We start from the raw sequence: 24,673 nt of genomic DNA, 5'->3' as shown, positions 1-24,673 counted from the left end.
ACTCCTAAGGGGCCTGCCGTTCAAGGGCAGGCCACCATTCTTCGTCAGCCAGGTCTGACTCCGAAGTGGCCTGCCATTGAAGAGCAGGCCACCATTCGTCGTCGTCAGAGTCAGACCAAGCAGAGTCATCTTCTCCCGACGGAGAAGGCTTCAGGGCAGCAGGAGCCTGCTGGGAGAGAGCAGGCTCACTGACGACTGCCTGGACGGCGACCTTCTCCGTGCCATCCGGAACAACCGGAGTCGGCTGGGCCACAGCGCTCGTGACTGTTCGGCTCGAAGGCTCCGAGGCAGTGGGGGCTTGCTGCGAGGCAGCAAGCTCACTCACAACTCCGTCGGTGGCGACCTTCGCTTTGGCGGCCAAAACAGTCTGAAGCCACTGAGACCCAGCGGGCTCGCTCACGGTTGCCTAGGTAGGCACTTCCGTCGGAAGAGCCGCGAAGCGCACTTTCTTTGCTAGAGCTGGCTGTGGAACAGCTGGCTCGCTCATAGCTGCCTCGAGCGGGACCTGCGCGGAGGGCTCTGGGACGATGGGAGCTGGCTGCGGAACAGCGGATTGGCTCCCAACTTCCAGAGTAGGCGCCTCCTCGGTCTCGACGCTCGGGGTGTGCACTTGCGACACTGGGGGCGCTGGGACAGGCGCGTGGACTGCCTGGACAGGCTGGGCTGGGATTGACTCATCCCGGGCAAGCAACTCAGACTCGGTCTTGCGCACCGTGTCTTCTGCGACTTGCCCGACGCACCCGGTGGGTGCGCTTGGCTGGATGTTGTCAATCCGAGCAAGCAGGCCAGAGCCGGCCTTGACGACCGTGGCTCTGGTGATCTGCTTCTTGCGCTCTGTCCATGGCGCCACGGGTCCCATGCGCTTTTCTGCTTTCGAATGGCTGGGAAGGTAGTACTCGATCTCCACAGGAGCCTGAGACGGCTGTTGGACAGCTGGCGCACTCATTGCTCCCTGTGGAATCGAGAGGTACTCCTCGGGCCCCAGCCATTCCATGTAGCCGTCATGCTGAGCCAAATCTTCCCCGGACTGTGACCCATCCTGGGGTTGACACGACTCGGCGATCTGGCCCTCGGCGGGATTCGCCATTGCGTCATGTTCCTCCACGGGCGAAGGAACTGACGGGGTGATTTCCAGCGACTGAAGGGCGCCGCAGATGGCCTCGAAGGCGTCCAAGAGTGAGCCAGCCTCCAATGACTCTCCACTCGCCAGCGGAGTTGCATCTGACGACGCACTGGCAGTAACGGGCGCGGGGATCATGGCACCGTTGGAGTCATTGGTCGGCGGGTTCAGCTCACCGTTGGACGCCGTCTTGCTAGCCTCGCTCTCACCTGAGCTCGGGCCCTCACCGTTGTCCTGCCCAGCCTGCGGCTGACTGGGGGGGATGGACTAGAAGCGGTTGGGCCGGTCGCTGGGGTGAAAGCTGACCACTTCGGCCTGACATCTATGGCGTTCTCCAGTCGCTTAATTGATCGCGAACCTCGTGGAGCCGATCGAGTCGCAACCTTCCTTGGCATAGCACGCCGGCCGTGCTTCTGCCTGCGCTTCAGGAACTCCATGCCAAGTAAATCGACTTGTTGGTCAAGGAGTTCGTCGAGATGCGCCTGCGCATCTCTGTAGCGCTGGTAAAGGTTGTTGTCGTCGACTTCTTCCACGAGGTCCGTCAGCGCCACCCAGGCGTCACCGTCGCCCTCGTACTTGCCCCGCCAACCGTCGAGCGCAACTGCGTCGCCCGCAGCCTCCTTCAGTGCCCTCTTGGCTTCCTCATAGCGAGCCTCGAGGACATCGAATTGGGCTGACAGGTTTGCGATGTCTTCGGGGTTGTGATGGCGGGCAGTCTCTACGGGACGATGAAGCCGCCGTACATCCTCGGCTGCGAAGACGACTCCTTTGGCGTGGAGTCAGTCATCTGGATCTCTTGTCCAGCACTTGTCCCTTCGGCATCAGCGAGCTCGTTGCTCAGCTCGCTGATCTCACGCAGCTCTTGGAACTGGTGGCCGGGGTTGGCGGGGACATTGCTGCTGGAGACTGCCTCAGAGGGGCCAGTCTCAGATCGCCGAGGACTGTTGGGGCGCTGGTTTCGGATGGTGGAGGATCCGAAAGAGGGGGTTTGGGCTGTGGCGGGGCCCACCAGGGGGGTGATCCCGTGCGGGGGACCCTCGTTGTCGGAGGTAGGATTGGGAGAAGGACCACCTTGCAGCGGGGCGGCCCCCACAGTGACACCTGGGAACAGCCCCCCGAGGCGCTTCTTAGGCGCGGGCTCGGAGGTGTTCACAGGCGCAGCAGGGGCGGCATTCCCCAAGGTGACACCTGGGAACGGGCCACCGAGTCGCTTCTTAGGCGGGGGCACGGTGGTTTTCCCAGGCGCAGCAGAACCAGCACTCCTTGGGGTGGCACCCGGAAATGGGGTGCCAGGACGCTTCTGCCCCTTGGGGTGCGCGGGGGGGGGGTTCAGAGGCGCCGCGGCGGAAGCAGGCGGCGCCATCTGAAAGGGAATGACCCCGTTGCGACGCTGTGGTCCGTGAGGGGGCGCGGGGGTGTGCAGAGGTGCCGCGGTGGAAGCAGGCGGCGCCCTCTGGAAAGGGGTCACACCGTTCCGACGCTGAGGTCCCTCAGGGAGCCTTGGTCCTTCTCCTTTCTCCATTGTGCTAAGAAGATGTCAGGCAAGATGTCATGAAGAATGAACAGATGGTTGGTTGGTTGGATAGATGTGTGGATGGATATGTGGATGGATATGTGGATGGATGTGTGGATGGATGTGTGGATGCATGGATGGATAGATCATCGAGTACAAGTGAAGGGACGCGTCAAGGTATGAAAGCTGATGTGACTTACCTGTGGTGGGGGTTTGGGTGGTTCTCGTTGGGGTTGGGTTGATTGTTGTTGAGGGTCATGTTGTACTCGTTGGAATACAACCGAAAGAATGAGAAATTATGGAGAGGAGAAGAAGAAGAAAGATTCAAGGAAGAGGAAAATTTCATTTATAGTCCTGGACGAGAACAGGATCAATGAGGTCTCTGTGTGTGATTGGATGATCCAGGATCACCGTGATCGACCAATTGGAAGTAGATTTCTTTGTTCACGAATGAACCGACAATTCCGTTTGTCAATGGCAAATAGCACAATTCCTTAATAGGATAGTGTATCCATCAATAGAACGAAGAAATCTCTGCATCTTTCCTTCCCGAGTAACTGCAATGTATATTGTGTCAGTCATACTTGCCCGTCAAGGTACCCTATAAACCCTCCCTGCTGTTCCACCTGCACTTTGGATTTATTTTATTTTTCTGCTTTTGTTTGCTGAAGAACCCATACCTTTCAGGAGTTGTGGAGTGCACTGATATTGGTCTCTGTTCAAGCTCTATATACGCGTGTTCCTACTATTAGGACTAGCTATACATCTCTTTATCTTATCCTAATTTACATACACGTTCAATCTGATGACAATGTACATTCATTTCAATATTCATTGTATGCCTGCACATCTGCGCGTCGTAGATAAGGTTACGGGTCCGTGTACGGTCCGTGCCGTGCAGATCACGCCACGTGGAGACGGATGGCTGAGTCACTGAGTGGCTGACGCTTGGAGTTGGCGGGCCCGACTTTCGGGGGTCCGTGCGATCGGGTTGCCGAAAACTTCCCTCCTGCAACCATTCGGATAGACTGTCCCACCCAGTCCGCAGTATGTAAATGCGTACTTTGAATATCAGTACACGGTATTTCTATAGAATATGCACGATGTGACCAGTATTTAGCATTCAAATTTGGTTTCAGTCAAGTCTTGGTTTGGTGCCGCCAAGTTCAACCGTACACAGTACTCCCGGCTTACCCCTTACACTTCAGCTCGCTCAATGTTTCGTTAGGCTGGATATAATGGTGCTCGGTACTTCACCCAGTACATACGACCATAGGGTGTGGAAAACAGGGCTTCCCGTCCGCTCAGCCGTACTTAAGCCACACGCCGGTGAGTTAGTAGTTGGGTGGGTGACCACCAGCGAATCCTCACTGTTGTATGTTTTTGATTTTGTTTTGTGCACCTACGATAGGAGAATTTCCGTGCTTTAAAGCTGTATTGTCCATGGCAATTCCTATAGCCCATAGCCTGTCCGGTGTAGTCACCACTACTATGAGCGGTAACCGCTTATCCTACATGGAACCCTTAAGTACTGTGGTATATTGATGTAAGTAACAAAGGCCTCAGCCTCGGCTATCGTTTGAGAGAGAAAGAAATGCCTTCAACAGTATGTCACTGATGAATTCCAGTTCCTACTGTGCAAGAGACTTTAAGAGACCCAGAGCTTCTATGTCCGTAGATTCGATTATCAAACTTGACTTCAAACTTGAAACAGCTAAACTTGGTGAGGACCTTTATAACTTGTGCCCAGTGCTTGCCTACTAGGCTAATATGAGCGGCTATTGGCACGGATGTGCGCCTAAAGATGTGTACAATTCTCAAAGAACCAGTCATATTCTGCTGGTAATGCCTGTGCTCCGTGAATCACTTTATGAAGTGACTACCTACGAAAAGCAGTGTGTTACATACTCAAAACAACATCTGATTCATGATATGAGCCGGGCTCTAACAAAGGATAGAACTCTTTGGAATAGCGGTGCCTCGACACGTGCCCAAGAAGCACTCATCCAGCAGTTGGCGTTTTGACATTTCGGTTTTGTCATCCCCTTGCAAATGAACGCGCAACTCGAAACAAAAAGGAATAAATCAGACAATCCAACGATGATGCCATTGCCTCCGTTCTCTTTTTTTTTTTTTTCTGTTTTAGAACTTTTTTTATTGTTTTCTGTTTCCTCGTGTTGTCGTCCAGGTTTAACCTCAGGAATGACGAACAAGAGAAACAAGGTTAATTGCCCTGCGGGGGCTGCCAATGCTGCCAGTCTCCCTCCGTAGGGGCAGTTGTTGTGGGACATGGCGGCACGTAGAAGGGGAGTCTGGGCTGCGCTTGCTCTTAAGTGTGGTAAACGGGTCCATGGACCCACTCTGAAGACATCGCGACATCCGTGAGCTGGGGATTAGGTGCCATGGGATGAACCCTATTTCCCCCAAGAACATCTTCAGCCAGCTGCCTTATTCCTCTAACTTCTCCGAGTAACTCGCGAAGTAGACGTGTTTTCTCATCCTCAGGGAGATCCTCATTTTCAAAAGAAGCCGTGTGGGCATGACCACCGGAGCGAAGGCCGGAAGTAAAAGCCGAGGATCCTTTCCCAGAGCCTACTGTCTTTGGAGTTGACGAAGAGAGCATGGCAGTGGAAGATGGTGCGACTTGGGGCCAAGGCTTGCCGAGACTGCTGGCCTTCTGCTGTTCGGCAGCCAACCACGCACGTAAAGGCTCCACAATTGTCGGGTGCCTTGCCATCGGAAGCGTGTCACCATTGAGGATTAATCTCCACTTGGGGAGAGCGCGATCTAGAACATCATCCGACAAAAGGCGATTCCCTTGAGAGTCAGTCGCCAAGGCAGCATGCCAATAAGGTGCTTTAACGGTCCAAGCAACGTTGCCGGTGATGTAGAATGCCTCTCGCTTCTCTTTCATACGTTGTCTGTCACCGGATATCATAATAGCACGTACCTCGCGCCCAGATTGTTCGGATGCGGTAGAGATTACAGGGGAGTGATCAAGGCCCTCTATCGAGTTTCGTATGGTGAGCGTCGCTCTCTGATGATTGGGTTGAACAGTGTGCTTACCTAGGTTTGGCGATAACAGCTCCTCACAAGTGATGATTCTCTCGGGCAACTGTTCCAAGTGCCGGAGAAGTCTATCATCCGTATTGTCATTGAGGAGGGCTCGAAGCATGATCATCCATTTCTCCGCATCAGTGAATGATTCGGGTGTCTGGATTTTCCTTATCTCTTCTGCCTTCTGAGCGGTGGTAAAATGTATCAGAACTTCGAAGAGACATCCCGGAAGCCGCGACGGAACCTCGTCATCCTGTTTTACCATACACAACAAACGACGAATGTGATGATTCAGTGTATCCCTCTTAGAAATAGGGCCGCCCTTGGACAGGCAACTCAATAGGTACTCGACTGCCAAGTCGACTGTTTCGTTCATTATCGGGCGCTCCCTCCCAAGACGAGTCACTTTGGCCTTGTCAGCCATGATGTAGTGCTTACAGGCAGCAAAGCACTATGAGAAACGTCATAGTTAGAGAGTGCTGCTACGAGACACCAGGGTGGTGATGAATGGATGGATGATTCAACTTACCAAGTGGTTGACGAGTTGGATTATGGATTAGGGATGATAGTCGGGAAAAACGAGAGTCGGAACAGTTGCCGTGGGTGAGGGCGAGGCACGAGACCCGAGAAGAGACTGAGAGCCGAGAAACAGCTGGCTGGTCAGATGTTGCTAGAAACAACACGTTAGAGCTGCCAAAACGGGAAGAGACAAGGAAGCAAGTTTTGAGAACAGAGCAGAGGTGGAAGAGAGAGAAGTTGGAGATGGATGAAGAGGAATATGGATGAAGAAGAAGTTGCCACGAGGCACCAGGGTGGTGATGAATGGATGGATGCTTCAACTTACCACCTAAGTGGCTGATGAGTTGGATGAGATGTGTCAGCCGGGGAATATGAGAGTCAGACCAGGTGTCGTGGGTGGTGCACGAGACTCAAGAAGAGACTGGGAATCGAGAAACAGCTGGCTGGTCAGACGTTGCTGGAAACAACACGTTAGAACGGCCAAAGCGGGTAGAGACAAGGAAGCAAGTTGTGAGAACGGAGCAGTGATGGAAGAGAGAGAAGTTGGAGCTGGGTGGAAAGGAAAGAACACCACAAGTGAAGGGAAAGATTATATAGTCACCGGGTCTCTCGCCGGCGATGTCATAGACGACGACGACCGTTCACGAACAAACAACGCACGACTAAAACGAACGCACGACTACAATAACGCCACACGAGGATCTGAGAACACCAAAACCAGAAATGGAAAACACCACTCACGAAAACACAGGTACGAATTAAGGCGCTTTTCAGCACATTTTGAGTATCTGGATTGAAGAAGCGTGGGGACCGGATATAGACTATAGTCAAAGGCGAGTACACGACACAACAGCTCAGCTTCAATATCCAAGGATCCAAGATGAGCGTCAGAGGCACACGAGCAAGCCCATCTGATGTCTACGGCAACTACCTTGTGAATGATTTGACAACCGTCAATCACTACTGTGTAAAAGGGGGTTAGTAGAGCTGCGAGTGGGATGATACATTCTTATCTTTCCGTAACGACAAGCAGATGCGCCTGCTCGAAGTCGTGGATCATACTGGCCCTCGCAGCTGCGGGCATTTTTGCATTGTCGGGATGGACAAATATCTGGCGGCTCGGTGGCTTGGAGAATTCTTTGCTTGTACTCATCCCCTAAGGAGAAGGATTGCACCTCACTCCAACGAATGGCGAAAATGCATCAACTACTGTCTACTTTCGACCCCGGTATGCCAGGATTCCGAGTCCATGCAAAGGATGTCAAGGTGGAAACGGCGGATGGGAAGATCCTTATTGATTTGTCTATATCCGCGCAACCCTCGTATACTTCCATCATGGACCTCGCGGCTCGCTCTTCATGAATGCCACTCTGGCTACAGTCGGTTTGGATAGAATGCTTCCATGGTTTATACTTTGTTTATGATTTGTACTGTTGTACACGATACTATCCTTTTAGGCCATCACATGGATGATTCTCAGATGTACCCCGTTTTCAAATCAGGATGCAGATCATCATAGATGAGGCCGACAATACTAGGTGGGCCAGGCCGCACTCCGTGGGAAAATGTATTTTCCGCAAATAATATTATTGGCCAATTAAAATTGATATCTCCGGGGGTTTTATCTCCGGGGTACGCAGATTGTAGTACCTGGGTATCCGGGGGTTTTCCGGCCAATTTGTCAGCCGATGGAGAGCCAAATTGTTTACTGATAAAAGGATAAAATCCCTCCAAGACTGGCATTGTTGTTCTTCTAGAAGACAAATTCATGAATAAGATGGGGTCTATTTCGTTTCGTTCTCCGTCGATTCAACGAGCTCGAGATGCTCCTTATTTCACTCCCGCCAACAATGCCGGAGCAGCTGTGAACCCAGAAGATCCGAGCACACCAACATTGTTTCGTCCGTTGCAAATCCGAGGTGTGACACTCAAAAATCGGGTTATAGTGGCGCCAATGTGCACATACTCCGCCGAGTCGGATCCTGAGTCACCTGCGGTTGGTGCGCTTACGGACTTTCACATCGCACACCTCGGACATTTGGCCGCGAAGGGCGCCGGTCTGATCCTCATCGAAGCTACATCAGTCCAGCCCAACGGACGGATTTCACCCAATGATTCCGGCCTTTGGCAGGAGGGCACAGACTCCGCACAATTCAAAGGGCTCCGCCGCGTGGTCGATTTTGCCCATAGTCAAGGCGCCAAAATCGGCATTCAACTCGCTCACGCCGGCCGCAAGGCTAGCACGGTATCACCCTGGCTCGCATATCTAGCAAAGCAACGTGGTATCAAAGCAGATGAGAGCGTTGGTGGATGGCCATCAAATGTGGTAGGCCCCTCGGGGGGTGAGGAGCAAATTTGGGCGCCTGGTGACCAATTCTGGCCCCCTCGTGAGCTCAAAACTGCCGAGGTCGAAGAGTTGGTACAGGACTTTGCACGAAGTGCAGATCTAGCAGCAAAGGCTGGAGTGGATGTGATTGAGATTCACGGTGCTCATGGATACCTTATCCACCAGTTCTTGAGCCCGGTCACCAATCGACGAACCGACAAATATGGTGGCAGTTTTGAGAACCGAACGCGACTTCTATGCGAAGTTGCTACTGCAATTCGCGCTGTGATTCCAAAGGAAATGCCGTTGTTCTTGCGCATCAGTGCTACGGATTGGCTCGAGAATCAGACGGCTGCAGAACAGACTGGAAGTTGGGATATGCCATCTTCGATCCAACTCGCGAAGATGCTCCCTGATCTGGGGGTGGACTTCCTGGATGTCAGCTCGGGTGGAAATCACCAAAATCAACGGATCGAACCTCATACCAACTATCAAATCGACCTTGCTGGCGAGATTCGCCGAGAAATCCACGCCGCGAACCAGAATACTCTAGTTGGAGCCGTTGGCTTCATTACCGAGGCTGAGTCTGCTCGCGATATCGTTCAAGGCGCAGAAGAGGCACAGGCCACGGAAGCGATGCTGGCTGGACAAGAGCCTAAGGCTGACGCGGTGCTGATGGCTCGTCAGTTCCTACGTGAGCCCGAATGGGTGCTCACCGCGGCGAAAAAGCTTGGTGTGCAGATTTCCGTCCCATGCCAGTTTGCCCGAGGTCTGCTGTAAAGTGCACATACTTCTTTCGAAAATAGAACGATTTTTGTTTGCTGCAACCCTTCATCTTTCCCGTGCCGTAGCTTAGCAGTACAACGTAGCGTGGATTATCGCGGCCCGCAAGCCCAGGAAAGGGGTATTCTCGCGATGATCACTTGCTTATCACCGGCCACTACTCCGTACCCGCCCACCATTCCCGTCTCAACCACGTATCCGTTTCAACTCTTCGACTTGAGGAACTCCGCAACGGCAGAAGTGGTTTGTTGCACATGATTCCAGGGCCAATGGCGTGTTTGTTATCAGTGACACTGCATGCTAGCTAAGGGAACGCCAATCATTCTTCAACGTGCAACGCCAAGCACCGGGCCAAGACTCGGGGACCGATGTTACAATGCATGCGGGAGATCTGGTCGGGGTAAATGAGTGTTGATTCAATGAGGGGATGGGGATTATCCGGCTCAAGGGCGAATATAAAATCCACGGCTTCAATAGTTGCATGGCTTTGGTTAATTTTTACATTTTTGATCGGGGGGTTGTTTACTCGACGCATTCCGCCCCTGGGATTGGAATCAGAACTCATCTGAAGCGTACTTTTGAGTGACTCTTCGTTAAAGCCAAGCAAGATGGGCATCTCTCGCAGCGCCTGGCTACTGGTATTTGCTTTGCACCCTTTCCTCAGCGCAGCCTTGCCCGCTCCCTCTCCACCCGGGATTCCATCTGGCTCGGCAGCCAAGAGTGAGCTCGCAGGCCTGACCGTTGCTGCACAAGGATCGCAGACGGGTTACGATCGTGACCTATTTCCGCACTGGATTACCATAAGCGGGTCGGTCAATCCAACTATAACGGCTGCTGGGTAATTTACAAACGTATGGTGATAGGAAATGCAACACACGCGAAACAATCCTCAAACGAGATGGAACAAACGTCGTGACGGATGATGCCTGCGCATCTACCAGTGGTACCTGGGTTTCCCCGTATGATGGCGGGACCTGGACAGCTGCAAGTGATGTCGATATCGATCATGTGGTTCCATTATCCAATGCATGGAAGGTAGGTTATGGCATGCTGGTGATCGTGGCAGTGTGTTAATCATTATCATTAGTCCGGCGCTTCCAAATGGACGACCGACGCTCGTCAGGCCTTCGCCAATGATTTGACTAATCCTCAGCTTTTAGCAGTCACCGACAATGTAAATCAGTCGAAGGGCGACAAAGGCCCGGAAGACTGGAAGCCTCCTCTGAGTACGTCGGTGGTCTGCGATGACGTGCATGCTGCGTGCATGCATTGTCAGTACATAGATTGCTGACCTCGAAACAGAATTGTATTACTGCACGTATGCCAGTATGTGGGTGAGGGTCAAGTCGGTCTATAAGCTCACCATCACCGCGGACGAAAAGGCAGCTCTTACTGACATGCTGGCTACTTGTTGAACTATTTACCACATCAGCCGTTGCTCTATTTTGTGAGCTTCTCTCACTGATGGTTCGTGCTTTTCTTTTTGAAATATTATTCGGCATGTGGAATGAGCTAGGGGAACAGTTTTACAACTGATACCGTCCATCTGGTATTGTGATTCGCGATTACATTGAACGGAGTGAACGAATAGCACTTCCAGTAACTATCATCATTCCCATGTAGCCATCTGTCGATGTCCATGGTAAAGGTTGTGGTTGATATTGAAGTGGGAAGAGCGCGATGGCGGTCTGACCGTCTGGCGTCGCAGACAGGACGGTGGGAGGACTGCAGCACAGGAGACAGTATGTAGCACTAGCAGGGGTCATCGTCCAGACTCCAGCGGACGCCCGGACGTCATGAGACCTATTCAAAACTGAAGGGAATCATACTGAAGAAACGGTTCATTGCTGAGCGTTAGCGAAGCAATACACAGTACAGAAAATAGGAATCCATCATTGACGACAAGCAGTGAGCTCAGGCTTTTTCAGAAACTGCTGCACTGCAAGGGCCAAGGCGGGAAGCCCTGGGCAGATGTGACATGTGTGCAGTAGGGATGGCCCATGGCCCATGGGTATCATCGCAAGTCGCAACCAGGTCAGAGCTTCCTCAGTGATGTCCACCGCCCTCTCATTGGAGTTGGTAGATACTGGGACGGGATAATTTTGATCCGGGACGCCTTTGGCCCGAGTCCAATGACCGGGGGAGTATGTACCCCCGGACTAAGGTAATTCCGGTCCGCCAACCGCTCTGGGCAGTATGTTGACTCAAATAGCTGCTGCTGAGACAATCCATTTGAACTTCCCACCTGCACCTCTTCTCATCTTCAACTCTTCGCACTTTTGATTCTTTGACACTGCAAGGTCCAGGCCCTGTCCGTGTGAAAGTCCCACTTATGAAACTGGATGCGATGCCGTTAGACTTCCTTATGCTTTCGTGAGGTACTTCGGATCAACGTAAGTCCAGCCCGGTCATTCAAGCCCTACCTACTGCACTCCATCTCACAGGCTCGCTGCCTTGCTGCCTCACAGCTTTGCGAGTGCATGATCTTTTTGAATGCCGCTTAACAAACATTGTACTGACCAAGTGCTTTATGGCATTATGCCTTCTAGTCAATGCTCGCAGGCAACGTGCCTTAGTCCAAACGCTATGCGGCCCTATGCAAACCCGGTCAGCATATGATATCTGCAGCTAGCCGGATATTCTGAATGCGCAAAGAGATATTTCAAGCCTGGTCAAGCCACGCTTGAAGGTCCTGATTCGAGCCTTTCCTGACAACGCACGTGATATTGCATAGTCCCAGGAAGGGGTGCACCGTGCACTTGAAGTCATTTCATTTTCACCGTGGCATCTCAAGTCGATGATGCTTCACGGGAACTTTGACCATGCTGCCAATTCCAGCTGCAACTTTAAGCATAAATTGCACGAGAGCCCGCATTGTTACATCCATTTTCCCACACGGCACGCATCTCCTCCCATCCATCCCGATGTCCGCATCACCAAACTCAAGTCGTGCATCATACATCAACCCCATTGATGCCATCTCCGAATCCACCGTGTTGATACTGAGCTCAAAGCCAGTCTCTTAGACTATGAGTTGGGCTTTCATAGATCATTGCACCGACGTTGCCCTCTTCATCATGGGCAACGCAGACTTGACTGTCTCCCAGCTCGCCGGCTTCATCAGGGACCCCCAGATCCATGTGGCCGTCATCTGGTTCGCCGGCAATGGGTTACTCCACGTCTGCTGCTTCAGCGACCTCACGTACTTCCCAGCCGGGCTCATGACCGACGTGCTCCCTCACCAAGGATAACCCCCCGTGACCGAGTTCGCCTAGGGATGCTTCTATACTAAGCGAGACATGGACTGGAGATATTGGTATTGGAGCCAGCGCACGTCGCGCTTGGTGTAGAAGCATCTCTAGTCGAACTGGGTCATGGGCAGTCGTACTAGGCGACGGAGCACGTTGGTCATGACCCCTGCTGGGAAGAGTGTGAGATCGCCGGGGTAGCAGTCACGGAGGAACACATTGCCCGACGAGCCAGATGACCGTGACATGGGCCCGGAGCTCCACGATGAAGATGGCGAGCTGGGACGCAGTCAAGACTGCATTGCCCATGACGAAGAGGGCGACGTCGTTACAATGGTCGATGAAAACCACGCACTTGATCGAAGAGACGGGCTTTGAGGCTCAGCATCGACATGCTGGATTTGGAGATGGGATCAATGAGGTTGATGGATGATGCACGAATTGGGTTTGGTGATGCGGACGTCATAATGGATGGGAGGAGATGCGTGCTGTGTGGGAAAATGGATGGTAATGTTTATTGAGATGCGCGAGGGGACTTCTGTTTAAACCCTGACCATTGCGGCTGCGCTGAGCGGCTGGTGTGCGGCTGGTGTGCGGCTGGTGATAGTGAGGTTCTCAATTCGGGCAGGAGTGGACGACAAATAACGCAGCCAACAATCAGCCTCAATAATAACGACATGGTACCTTTCTTACTCCGGCTATAGGCAACGCCATACAAAGCATCCGACTAAAGTAGCAGGCATCGCTACCGGTACCGCGGATATGTCGATTGGAATAAAGATGGGTATAGGTGTACTAGGCTCCGCTACACCCAGATCGCGGATCATTCAAGAATTACATATAGGCTAACAGGCGCAACTTGCTGGCAATGCTGGGCAATGTGGCTCTTTTCAAGCAAGTCTATACACCGGAATGCCTGGAAATACATGAATCAACGTTGCCGGTACCTACCTGTGCTCATGTGAAGTAGTCGCGTATATGTGGATAAGCCGAATGGAACTAGGTATGGATATCTCTACAGTACATGTACTAATCACTGACCGTACCACGGTTCCAAGGTTGATCATATGGATGATGTGCACCAATTTTGTTTGCATTTGTGTGCTGCGGTTTTAGTTGTTTGCCTCCAACCATAAATAGCTGATTCCAGGTTCTTCTCTCTTCCCTCTTTTCTCCCACAATAAATTCTTTCTTTCAATCATCTTCTTCTTCCTCTTACTACTTCATACTCAACCCTCCTCACTTTGTCTGATCGACATCTTTCACCATCGTCCCGGAGCATCTCCCTCTGTACCTTCAACACAACTATAACGCGCATCATCAGTATGATAGCGGATCTCCTTGATGGCAATGCTGATGAGCGTGTGATTAGGCTCGAGCTATGGATCCATGCCGTCAGTCTATCAGAAAATGAATGTCGGTTTCGGAAATCCAGAATGGTGACCCGAGAAGGGGGCACAGAAACATGCCATGGCGGGGACTAGGACTCTCATACCATCTCACGGTCACCCACATCTTCCGCCGTCTGTCTGTCTTCTTCCGTCCTTCGATCCAAAAACATTCCACAACCCGGAAAATGGTTAAGAGACATGCCAGACATGCCATGACGAGGACTACGGATTCCAAGAGTTTTCTCATCTCGTCGTCTTGAGACACTCTGCGGTCATCGACTTTTGCCATGGACTGCCTATTTTGCCGCATCCGTCATGTCCTATAATTCAAATCTTCCGCTATCATCAGAAGCGTGTTTCTCTCACTTTATCTCACTTTCTCTCGCAAGTGTGGTCGCTCCCATTGGCATCTAGCTCAAAATGGCCCCGAGTGAAGCAGGTCGATGAAAGCAAGCACGCCAACCGATTCTGTCAAATGAGCCTCCTATGTCGTCGTCCCTTCTTCTACCATTTCTTTCTGTCCGAGGCACTGAAATGTGGGAGTGGCGAGGCCTGAGCCTAGCCACTCCACCAGAGTGATCTGGTGCTCCCATTTAGAGCTTAGCTGATCTACGCCACCACTCAATGTCTCTAAACGACATCTTTTCATCATCGTGAAAGCCCCGGCCTCGCCGATATACGGGAAGGTGGCACAGACATGCAATGGAGAAGATTAATGCTGGCCGCTCGAAAAGGGTCCGTTGGATGGTCGCGCCCTAGGGGTAGGATGGTGCGAATATGGGTGTGCCAATATGGGTCCTACATGGCTGCCATCCCCTTCTCTTGTCAGCTGAATTCCATCCACCAACCTTACCCGTCTGTGGTGATCCATCGATTTAACAATTTCTTCATCGGTTAACAACAAGGGTGTACAAAATGATCATTGCCCAGAGCTTTCCAAAGCCTCCTGCACAACGGTCGACCTATACTACCTTGCATACTCAGCTGAAGGGAAACAGAGAGCCAGACTTCAATCTGAGTTTGAGAAAGATGTCGACAGGTACTATTCTACTGTTGATAGCTAGGAGCCTAGGATGGAGCCTGGTGTCATGTTATTGGCGGCTTTCTCGACAAGAAATCTGTGATGGCCGCTCAAATTGTGCCTAAGAGCCTGGATCGGTAGGAATTGGCACACCAAGGATCTTCTGGATTTCAAGAATCCTCCACCAACGGACAGTATTCCTTCCAAGATGGATGACCGCTTGAACAAGCCGCTCATGTTCTCATGAACTCATCTACTTCCTCCACCAAGAATATTTGGGCAGCATGTGCACTTCTATCAAGCCTCAGCTAGATATTGAGAAGGCCGGACGCAAGGATATGAAGCGACCGCGGGCGATGGCCTACAGTTCTCAGCGCCTGGGATGATCGCATTGAGCACAAACAGCTTCCTGGCGCCACAAAGTACAAAGGCCATTTGCGCAACGCCGCAAAGCAAGCACACCGAATTAAGGTTGAACGACGCAAGAAGACACATTACTCGCCAGAAGTCGGATGCCTGGGTGCCTGAGACATCACATGTACGATAGAACACAGATTACAGGGAATTGATACATCCACAACAAAAAAATTGATACTGCCACAACATTATTAGGTCAGCACCCGTTGGCCAATAAGCATCCAGCACCGGGCAATTCCAAACAGCTACTATAGCAAGTTAGCAACCTCTTGCTATTATCTAGATAAGCATCAAATTCATTGTATTTTTTCTTTCTCAAGCTCCTACTAGCCTTCCTTTTTACCATGCCCACTGCTTCGGCCAGTGCTCCTGCCAGTGCGTCAGCTACTGCGATACCCACTGCCACTGCAGCAGCGGAGGCCACTACAGCAACACCTACGATGCTTCCGCCACCTGAAGGGACCTTCAACACCCGGGAGCAGCTGCCTGGACTGGGTCAATGGGCCTTCCATGCAAGCATCGTATAGCAGCGTTGATGGCGAATCGCCAGTCAATTCCACTATCGGATATCCACCCCTTTTGGAGAATCGCTGATTCGGCCGATAATACAGCTGTTTTACCGTTATTAGACCCTCGAATTCCTGAACCTCGGCGCTCCCCCCGGGTGGCTACAGCGGCCACTGGTAATAGTAGCGGCAGCGGCAGCGAGGAGCGGTGGAAGGAAGCAAAAGGCGCCTCCAAAATGGTCTAATTGTGGTGAAATAGGGCATACTATCAGGACATGCCCTATGCCCTAAGGCCTTAGTTTGGTCACTGGTGGGGAAATCTATTGTTGTATAGTAGTACTGCATGAATTTGTTGGCATATAGTACTGTACTGGGTAGTTAGGTAGTAGCTGTTTGGAATTGCCCGGTGCTGGATGCTTATTGGCCAACGGGTGCTGACCTAATAGTGTTGTGGCAGTATCAATTTTTTTGTTGTGGATGTATCAATTCCCAGATTACAGATAGTTTTACCTCAGCATGCTCAGACGAAACATGATTCGCTGGGTAATGCTCACATGACCTGCCTAACCAAGTTGGGTTCAGCTCAAATGTTTCGCGTTTTCCCTTGCCTCGGACTTTGGCGTCCACGATGTGGCTCATCATGTGCCAGTCTCCGTCGGCGCTGTCGGTTGGTTGTCGCAATTCCACTTGCAATTGGCGATCATATCCGTCTTCACCGGCTAGATGTGGTTCTAGGTGCTCGCTAGAAATCACTGGGTGAATTGCCCAGCTTGGGGGTAAAGCGAGCTCGTATGCATTCCTGTGAATGGCCGTCACCTTGAAAGGCCCTGTTCTCTGCGCACCGAATTTGTGATGGAGCTTGCTGGGTACGTTATAGCCTTTATGCAGCCGCACGTAGGCCAAATCACCGACTTTCATGTCTAGTGGCTTGTGGGCCTTGTCGAAATGCTCTTTCATCACAGTTTGAGCGTATAGGATGGCGTCTGTGGCGTCCAGACGATTGATAATTTGGCAGGAGTCAGGGATCAGGAGTTCGACTGGAGACAGAGATGTATTTATTCTTTTGTCTCGCGTCTCTTCTTGTTTTTCTATTCTCTTCTCTCCCCAGCTTAGCTATCTCGTCGAATCGGACTCTGTTATTTCAGCAGATATTGCCATTGTCACAATACCTACAGTGCTTTCTCTATTGATCTATCATCTGTGCCGTATTTCCATAAGATGTGACGGATCGTCCAAAGCAGGTTACCCGATCCATTGCCTAAATAGAACCTAGTTAAACTAGCCCCAACTCACGCGAACAGTATCTATTAATGATAACGAGGCACATAACGTTAACGTATTCCAAGCTAAGATCTAAATGCAGAAATCCACGACCTAAAGCCTTCTAGATCGTTTGCGGATTTGCAGAGAAACAGTGGAGAACCTGGAGAAATCGCCCGCGGGCCAATCATCCGCTCCCCCAGCTTTTCTCCGCATACCGCTGGGATAGGTATGCATGCTTCCTCTTTATTGAAAATTATTGGATACACCGAAAACAAGGGGTAACTGGGGTTTGAATGTCACATCGGCACAACTCCTTGATTTTCTACGAATTTCCTAAGACTGTGCCACATTGGGCAACTCGGTCGCCGATAGGGCTGTTCTCTATGACTCCCCTGCAAAGGACGCGCAATATGGAATGTTAATGACGCATTGATGGGGATGCTTTTTCCGACCTGTCTTCCTTTTATCCGCAATACATACATTAGGCATTTTCTATATCACATCGAAATAGCGGTGATCTTCCAACAGTTCTCCAGATTTCGAAATTGCGACTCAAGTCTCAACGTCTCCAATACCCCAACCTCACGAGCCCATTCCCGGCCCGTCCCGTGATCCGGAGATGACAGGACTTTAATCAAGCTTAAGATCACTTTGATCTCATCTTGCATGAGGTTTCGGAGGGAAAATTAGGGCTCGATCTTTTTCAGTCCAATCTCCAATCTAGAAACTAAGGGGGATTCTCCCCACCTGGATGCAGGCAAGGGGACCCTGGGGTACATTGCTCATTTTCATTGTCTCAGGTACTGTCTCAATTCTTGCTTGACATTTTCCCTTCTTCTGGAGTGTGGAGTAGACGAGACCATATTCCTCCCTTGTGCACATAAACCAATTCAGGATGATTGAAGGCTTCAACTGATGTGATACTTTAGCTTCACCTCTACAGTCTCTTGATTCCTTGCAGTTTGACAGTTTCGACTCGCCACTCGAGTAGTACGGCGTTATATCGAAAATAAACACCCAAGCCAAGGAAGATCCGCTGATCTGAAGAGTCGAGGTTCTCTCTTTTGATCAATTTTTTGCCTCGCCCAAAGTGTTCTCATTTGTGTACAAAGAAACAAAGGATGAATGCGAGCTGGGGATTGACACCAGTACTGTCCATGCGGCATTCAGCAACATTGATTGAGTGCACCCCTCCGTGATTCTCTTTTCTCAGGTCGCCGCTCGTCTCTGGTTTCGTGCCCAACTTGAACACCCAGAGTCATCCCGACTAAGCTCGGCGCTCGCCCAAAATCAAAGATGGAACCAAAGCTGTCTCATGGTCTAGTCACCATGACCAAAATGGCTTGCGGGGATGAATTGCGACAGGAGACACTAAGTATTGGAGATTACAAGAATCTTTGGCAAGGTAGGATCAACCCGCTCTGGCGTTGGCTGCGGGATGATCAACTAACAGCCACGAACAGCCTACTCAACCTCATATCTGGCCAGCAAAGACGAGACTGAACGTCGCCTAGAGCATCTTTTCTGGCGGATCTGGGGTGCCCAAGAACTCTTGTATCGCTTGAACACGCATACTCTTGACCGTCTCATCCTGCGCATAAAAGCGCCGGCGCCGTCGACTGAAACTGTGACCGTCGATGTGAGGTTGCCGCCGGCGACGTCCACAACGGACGACAAAGCGAACGTAAACATAAACTCTTTCCCCATTGTCCCACATAGAACAACACGTCTCCTCGTCGACACGTCCATCGGGGCCAAAATAACACTTGACCCCACAAACTCGCCAACCCCAATCATGTCTTCTCCCTCCGACAAATTCCCGACTACCGCAGGCTACCTGAGCCCCAAGTCTCCCGGTCTCACGGCCAAGTCAACCTTCATGTCAGACAACGCAAGCCACCAGGGCGAGAACGCACCATCGGGGCTCATGGCGGAGCCAACCTCCATGCCAGACAACGCAAGCCACCAGGACGAGAACGCACCATCGGGGCTCATGGCGGAGCCAACCTCCATGCCAGACAACGCAAGCCGCCAGGGCGGGAACGCACCATCGGGGCTCATGGCGGAGCCAACCTTCATGTCAGACAACGCAAGCCACCAGGGCGAGAACGCACCATCGGGGCTCATGGCGGAGCCAACCTCCATGCCAGACAACGCAAGCCGCCAGGGCGGGAACGCACCATCGGGGCTCATGGCTGAGCCAACCTCCATGCCAGACGACGCAAGCCACCAGGGCGAGAAGACAGCACCGAGTCTCATGGCCCAGCCGACCACCATCCCAGACAACGCAAGCCGCCAAGGTTCCAAGACACCACCGATTCCCATGTCCGCGCCGATCTCTATCCCAGGCGTCTCAACCCGCCAGAACCCAAAGAAAACCCCCACGCGCAACGGCCGTGGTGCACGCCGCCGTCCCGTATTCAACCGACGCAAGTCGTCCCAAACTACTATCCCAAAAGCCACAACCGCATCCCGTCGACGCTCCGAGCCAACCACCCAAACCGAGAGGTTCGAAACCGTTAACGAAGACAGTTACGTCGAACTGGGTTTGCTACAGCATCTCAGTTTCCGCGATGAAGATGACCAGGTCGTGCGTGACCTGGGACGCGAGCTCGCTCCTGAGCCTAAGCAGCCCGGCAGACCTTCCGTCCCGCTCTTCGATGAATTTATCAACGAGCCGGCTGTCGCGGAGGATGTCAAGGATGCGAAGAAGGTGGAGCCGTTTCCGCGGGCGTCGTCTCTTCGACATAAGATGTTAAGTCCTGAGCAGATAAGCAAGGTCAAGCCTTCGTTTGGTGTGTTGCAGAGTCATGTCGATGTTCCTGGTGGACCGAGGTTCCGGACTACTGAGGTTGAGGATGATTGGACCGATATCGATGCGATTGATGCGACCTTGCCGATTACCCAGCCGTTTGAGAATATCGTGCAGCGGGAGACTCCTGATGGGACTCAGACTCTGTCGACTGCTAAGCAGCCTGTTCGTACTGCCAGAAGGGATTCGTTGCTGTCGTCTGCGATCCAGGATCAGAAACTGTGATTGTTGACTGCTGGGTTATCAAAGGTGGATCCCTACTGGGATGAGATGAATATTCTCCCCTCCACTTCTCCAGCTCATCACACACTGTACATTACTATGCTACCGTGCCTCGGGCATGTATGTCATCATGATAAAAACACCAAAATCCCATCGGCTTACCGAAAATAACAATGTGTCGCTCAGTGGGTGATGATCTATGATCATATCCCCAACACCCGATTCGGGTTATTCGCTGTTCTCTATCTTAGGATTTTGACAGCGACTGAGTACAGATATCAATTATGTAGCAACAAGACTACAAAAATCAATCAACATGAAATGAGCTATTCAAACAGTCAAATCAAGAATACTAGATTCCTCTGGAAAGGAAATCGTAGAGCTTTGATTGTAATGCACTAACAGAACGCCATGAAACCGGGCAAAGTCCTAGACACCCGGACTCCAGAGCCCAAGTGTCGAATAGAAAAGAACGAAACAATGCATGTACCATCTAGGTAGCCATACCATCAAGGCATAGCAAGCTCACCATCAAAGCAAGCCCTCAAACCCACATCAAATCTTCTCAGCCTTCTCAGCATCAACCTCACCCCCAACCCTCCGACTCTTCAACCACCTAACCAGAACCCAAGCACCACTAACAACCCAAAACGCCAGATTAATAACATCAACCCAAACCGCATGTCTCATACGCGTAATCTTCTCCCCATCCCCAAGCCCCTCCGACCCCTTGCCACCATGGACACCAATATACATCTTCCCAAAGATGCCAAAAAGCACCAGCCAAAGCACCGTAACAACAGTCTCCCACACGAACTGCGGCAGCAGCAGACCCGGTCCTGTAGCAGCATTCGCCTTTGCCTTGCGCATAACAAATGGTACAATAAGATGCACAGCCGCAGTGACAGTAGCCAGGAACGCCACGATGAGAGCGTAGACCCATTTCGCATGCCAGGTGTCGGCGTGCGCGTGGTCGTGGTGGACGTCGCGGCCGTAGAGGCCTATGACAGTTAGGCCGAAGACGAATTGGAGGAAGCGGAGGGCGGAGAGGGCCATGAAGGCGGGTTTCGAGGCGGGTTTGGGTTCGTTGAAGTGGATGGTTGTGCCTGGGGCGGCGCCGGTTGGGTAGCTGGTCATTGGGTGTTGTTCTTGGGGGTAGGTGGGATTGTAGGGGGCATCTTGGTACTTTTGGGCTTCTTTTTTGGCTTTGTGCTTCTTCGCTTGGTTGTAGCCCAGTTTGAGGAGTTTGATGGCGACGAAGGACATTTTGTTCTGTGGTTTTTTGGTTGGATTGATGGATGCTTTGATTCCAAGTGTTGCGCACAGCGCAGGTATGTATTATGTTCAGAGAATGGAATGAGAGTATGAGAGTATGAGATGAGTGGTTCGAAGGTTGAATATGGCAGACCAGTGCCGAAAGAAGAGGAATATGAAGCGTAAGTTCGAGATCGTATAGTTATACTGTGTAGAAGTAAGAAAGGAAGGTTGTCTGACGTATTGAAAGAAGAATTGAATAAGAATAGCAGCCTAATAAGGCAAGAATGAAAGAATGGACAGAAAGAAAGAACGAGTCTGGTTCCAGGGACACATTGTGACATGCCCCGGCTCTTCTTTATAGAACAAGTCCTATTCTCAGGCATCTTCGTCAGGACTGGCTCAACAAAGACCAATGTTGCTATTTTCTGGCATCTGCCCAAGATGAAACAAACGTAGCTTCTTTTTATCCTGCGCGGTTCGCCCTGGTCTCCGCTGTGTTCGTTAGATCCAAAGACAGTCGAAGGGAGATGCGAGGATGAAACATCTCGGGAGACCGAAATAGAATGCCAAGTCTCCCTAGACAAGCATTAAGCCAATTTCTGCAGAACTGCAGAACTGACGATATTGGTGGGGTACTAAGGAGCTCCAGTTCGCGCGCGCCAACCCGAGTTTGAGGTTGACTTGGGGGTATGCGGCGCTTGCTCGAGATCCAATCAAATCGCAGGACTCCAATTTTAGTACACAGTAGCATAGCTTAATGAAGATGTCCAGTCCAGCCTCGGTCTATAGTCTACTACTCCCATACTTGGAAGAACGGATTTGACTCATTTCACATCGGATTCAGAACATTTTTAGAACATGCACATCGCTTATGGACATTACAATTACAAAGATGACCCAACCAGAACCTCTGTCCAATGAATTTGGTCGCCATTCCAACATGCTGTTGAGTAGGGATTTCCTTCCATGCAAAACCTGCTAACACCGATCAAAGACAACCAAGTACCAAGTCAACCCCGAGAAAACAAATGCAATGAGACGCCAAAGACACCTATGGGGAACGCGGTAGGCAGCTTATGCGGGTCGACTGGCCCCGGAATCGGCAGCACCTTTGATTCCTGGAGCAGACGCCGCAATCTTAGGATGATTTCCAGAAGGTAGCGGAGGTTTGAGGTCGGTGGGGGATGCAGGAGCAGAAGGCGGAATTGGCGAATGTTCATCATCGTACTCGTGTCCTTGGTAATCATCATCGGGAAGCCCTGAACCACCACCAGAAGAGTGGTCCACCGAAGCACGGTCGTATCCCTGCTGGTAAGGCTGCTGTGAAGCATTCTTCGAAGCGTTCTTGGTGGCCTTCTTAGTCTTGCGACCCTTCATCTTTGCCTTCTCCAAAAGGCGCTTCTTCTCCGCCAGCCTCTTGCGTTCTTTCCGGTCTTTCATCTCGTATTGTCGGATCAGAGCTTCCGGTGGGCGTCCAAAGATGCTCTCATATTCACAAAATTCACAGATCCAAATGTCTTCCGGGCTCGGGGGATGTAGTGTGTTGGTGTATTGCTGCTGTATCTTACGTTGACGGGCAGACATTGCGTAGATACTACCCGGAGAACGTTTTTTCTTAGGGACCGCTGGGGTTTGCTCGCCACCTGGAGCAGGCGGCTGCATACTGGGTGCACCTTGCTGATTCATCGAGGCAGCCATGCTAGGGCTAGTCTGCGTGCCTTGTGTGGAGAAACCCCGCGGTTTCTGGCTTGCCGAGCCGAGGGGTGAAGTGGGGGAACGATAAGGGATCGAGTGGTTTCGTTGCATCGCCATACCCTTCGATGAGTCGGATTCACACGTGAAGGTAAATTGCGTCTTGGTGGGAGTGATATTTTCTTTGTCAAGCAGGCTAACGTTGCTGGGACCACGAGGTGGGGAGGAGAGAGTTGCATTTGCGATTGCCGTGGAGATAATTCCCTGATCAGATGCAGATTCAACTGAGAGAAGTCAGTAAGAAAAACAAAACAAATGTAAACAAGAACGGAAAGTGGGGAAGTGAATACCGGAAGGGCCAGGGGAGGACATAAACCCATCTCGTCGAGGTGGGGTCCGGGCCATCATCCAACCGTTCTGAGCATTGGGCGACAACGGGTTCCTGCTACTGCTACGAACAGTAGGACGTCCCAACCGACCTCTCCCAGAGCCTGAGATGCCACTCTGTACGGGCGATGCAGGACTGCCAGTTCCATAGTATGTGCCGGGGGGTTCACTTGGGGCAGGTGCCGGTGCGGGGGTCGAGTTTCTCAATCCCATACTGGCGAACTCCGGGGACAAAGCAGAGTGATGGCCACCTAGATTGCCAGGTGTAGGTATTTTTCGCTTTTTCTTGTTATTCGTATTCTCGAACGCGTCGTATCCGTCACCAGTTGAAGATTTTGTTTGGGGTGTGTCATGTGGAAAAGAGTGAGAGTGAGAGTGAGAGTTGCTGGACGCAGAAGGCGATAGTGAAGACCGCCGGAGTCCACCATTTCTCCGAACCGCTACCGGGCCATCTTCATCACCGCTCTCCAGCTCTACTGCTGCCTCAAAATTATGGGCGTCAACCTCTGCTGACAAGTCGGTCTCCACGGTCTGCTGCACATAGACCTTGGACTCATTCATCGCTTCTTCGGATTCCGCAGAGACACCATAAAAGATCTGAGACGCCGGGGGCGTGGGAGGATAAAAGATAGTGTCGGCGGCATCGGACGATAGGCGAGAACGGAGGGTCCGTCTAGGTAGAGGCCGAATCAGACGATCAGGATAGATGGTCGACGGTGTATCAGGGGCCGAGTTGAATGCCCCGTCTACATGGCACTCGTCAGTAACTGAGTAACTAGTAGATCTCAATCCCGAAGGGCTTTCCAGATCAAGACCAGGTGTCCCTGAGCAGACATACTCAATGTAGCTGTCATCATGAACGCTCTCCAATCTCGCCATCAATCACCGACGATGCTATCGACACAGTATCACAGCCCGTTCGTTCAGCCCGTTCGTTCAGCCCGGTTTAATCCCCGCCACCGGTTCTGTCCCGAAGGAGCCAACAATCCAAAAGTCGGGGGGTCGCTTTGAGAGTCGAATTGGGAGGTAGTGTCTTCAATATCTGTATTTCACAACCATGAGCTTTTATCCATCGACAGCACTCTCCCAAGAAGCAGACAGCCACAGGGGTCAACATGTACATGAAAGTCGAACCCAAT

General features: G+C 51.6%; 8 protein-coding genes across 8 annotated transcripts; 5 read left to right on the top strand and 3 right to left on the bottom strand.

The window, feature by feature from the left end:
- Positions 1-4: 4 nt before the first annotated feature.
- On the bottom strand, positions 5-2,892 carry N7515_000688 (uncharacterized protein; the record flags this gene model as incomplete). Its single annotated transcript, XM_056661432.1, is given in 5 exon segments — positions 5-406; positions 419-1,373; positions 1,427-1,886; positions 1,928-2,646; positions 2,834-2,892. The coding sequence occupies 5 exon segments, from the start codon at positions 2,890-2,892 to the stop codon at positions 5-7; spliced, it is 2,595 nt and encodes an 864-aa protein (XP_056526598.1).
- Positions 2,893-7,986: 5,094 nt separating this feature from the next.
- Positions 7,987-9,315, top strand: N7515_000687 (NADH:flavin oxidoreductase/NADH oxidase; the record flags this gene model as incomplete). The annotated part of the gene is made up of 1 exon (XM_056661431.1): positions 7,987-9,315. The coding sequence occupies one exon, from the start codon at positions 7,987-7,989 to the stop codon at positions 9,313-9,315; it is 1,329 nt and encodes a 442-aa protein (XP_056526597.1).
- A 611-nt stretch (positions 9,316-9,926) lies between these two features.
- On the top strand, positions 9,927-10,733 carry N7515_000686 (HNH endonuclease family protein; the record flags this gene model as incomplete). Its single annotated transcript, XM_056661430.1, has 4 exons — positions 9,927-10,126; positions 10,182-10,353; positions 10,406-10,544; positions 10,621-10,733. The coding sequence occupies 4 exons, from the start codon at positions 9,927-9,929 to the stop codon at positions 10,731-10,733; spliced, it is 624 nt and encodes a 207-aa protein (XP_056526596.1).
- Positions 10,734-12,395: 1,662 nt separating this feature from the next.
- N7515_000685 (uncharacterized protein) lies at positions 12,396-12,944 on the top strand (the record flags this gene model as incomplete). The annotated part of the gene is made up of 2 exons (XM_056661429.1): positions 12,396-12,548; positions 12,768-12,944. 2 exons carry the CDS (start codon positions 12,396-12,398, stop codon positions 12,942-12,944), a joined length of 330 nt encoding a protein of 109 aa, XP_056526595.1.
- A 2,795-nt stretch (positions 12,945-15,739) lies between these two features.
- Positions 15,740-15,922, top strand: N7515_000684 (uncharacterized protein; the record flags this gene model as incomplete). The annotated part of the gene is made up of 1 exon (XM_056661428.1): positions 15,740-15,922. One exon carries the CDS (start codon positions 15,740-15,742, stop codon positions 15,920-15,922), a length of 183 nt encoding a protein of 60 aa, XP_056526594.1.
- Positions 15,923-18,460: 2,538 nt separating this feature from the next.
- Positions 18,461-20,201, top strand: N7515_000683 (uncharacterized protein; the record flags this gene model as incomplete). Its single annotated transcript, XM_056661427.1, has 2 exons — positions 18,461-18,569; positions 18,628-20,201. The coding sequence occupies 2 exons, from the start codon at positions 18,461-18,463 to the stop codon at positions 20,199-20,201; spliced, it is 1,683 nt and encodes a 560-aa protein (XP_056526593.1).
- A 552-nt stretch (positions 20,202-20,753) lies between these two features.
- Positions 20,754-21,464, bottom strand: N7515_000682 (MARVEL domain-containing protein; the record flags this gene model as incomplete). The annotated part of the gene is made up of 1 exon (XM_056661426.1): positions 20,754-21,464. One exon carries the CDS (start codon positions 21,462-21,464, stop codon positions 20,754-20,756), a length of 711 nt encoding a protein of 236 aa, XP_056526592.1.
- A 1,065-nt stretch (positions 21,465-22,529) lies between these two features.
- N7515_000681 (uncharacterized protein) lies at positions 22,530-24,413 on the bottom strand (the record flags this gene model as incomplete). The annotated part of the gene is made up of 2 exons (XM_056661425.1): positions 22,530-23,431; positions 23,498-24,413. 2 exons carry the CDS (start codon positions 24,411-24,413, stop codon positions 22,530-22,532), a joined length of 1,818 nt encoding a protein of 605 aa, XP_056526591.1.
- Positions 24,414-24,673: the final 260 nt, after the last annotated feature.

The sequence above is a fragment of the Penicillium bovifimosum genome (assembly GCF_028826915.1).
Source record: "Penicillium bovifimosum strain IBT 22155 chromosome Unknown utg000001l_segment0_segment0, whole genome shotgun sequence".
NCBI classification, from domain to species: Eukaryota; Fungi; Ascomycota; class Eurotiomycetes; order Eurotiales; family Aspergillaceae; genus Penicillium; species Penicillium bovifimosum.
Note: the sequence above shows the minus strand (reverse complement) of the source record. Positions and strands in the feature narration are given on the sequence as shown.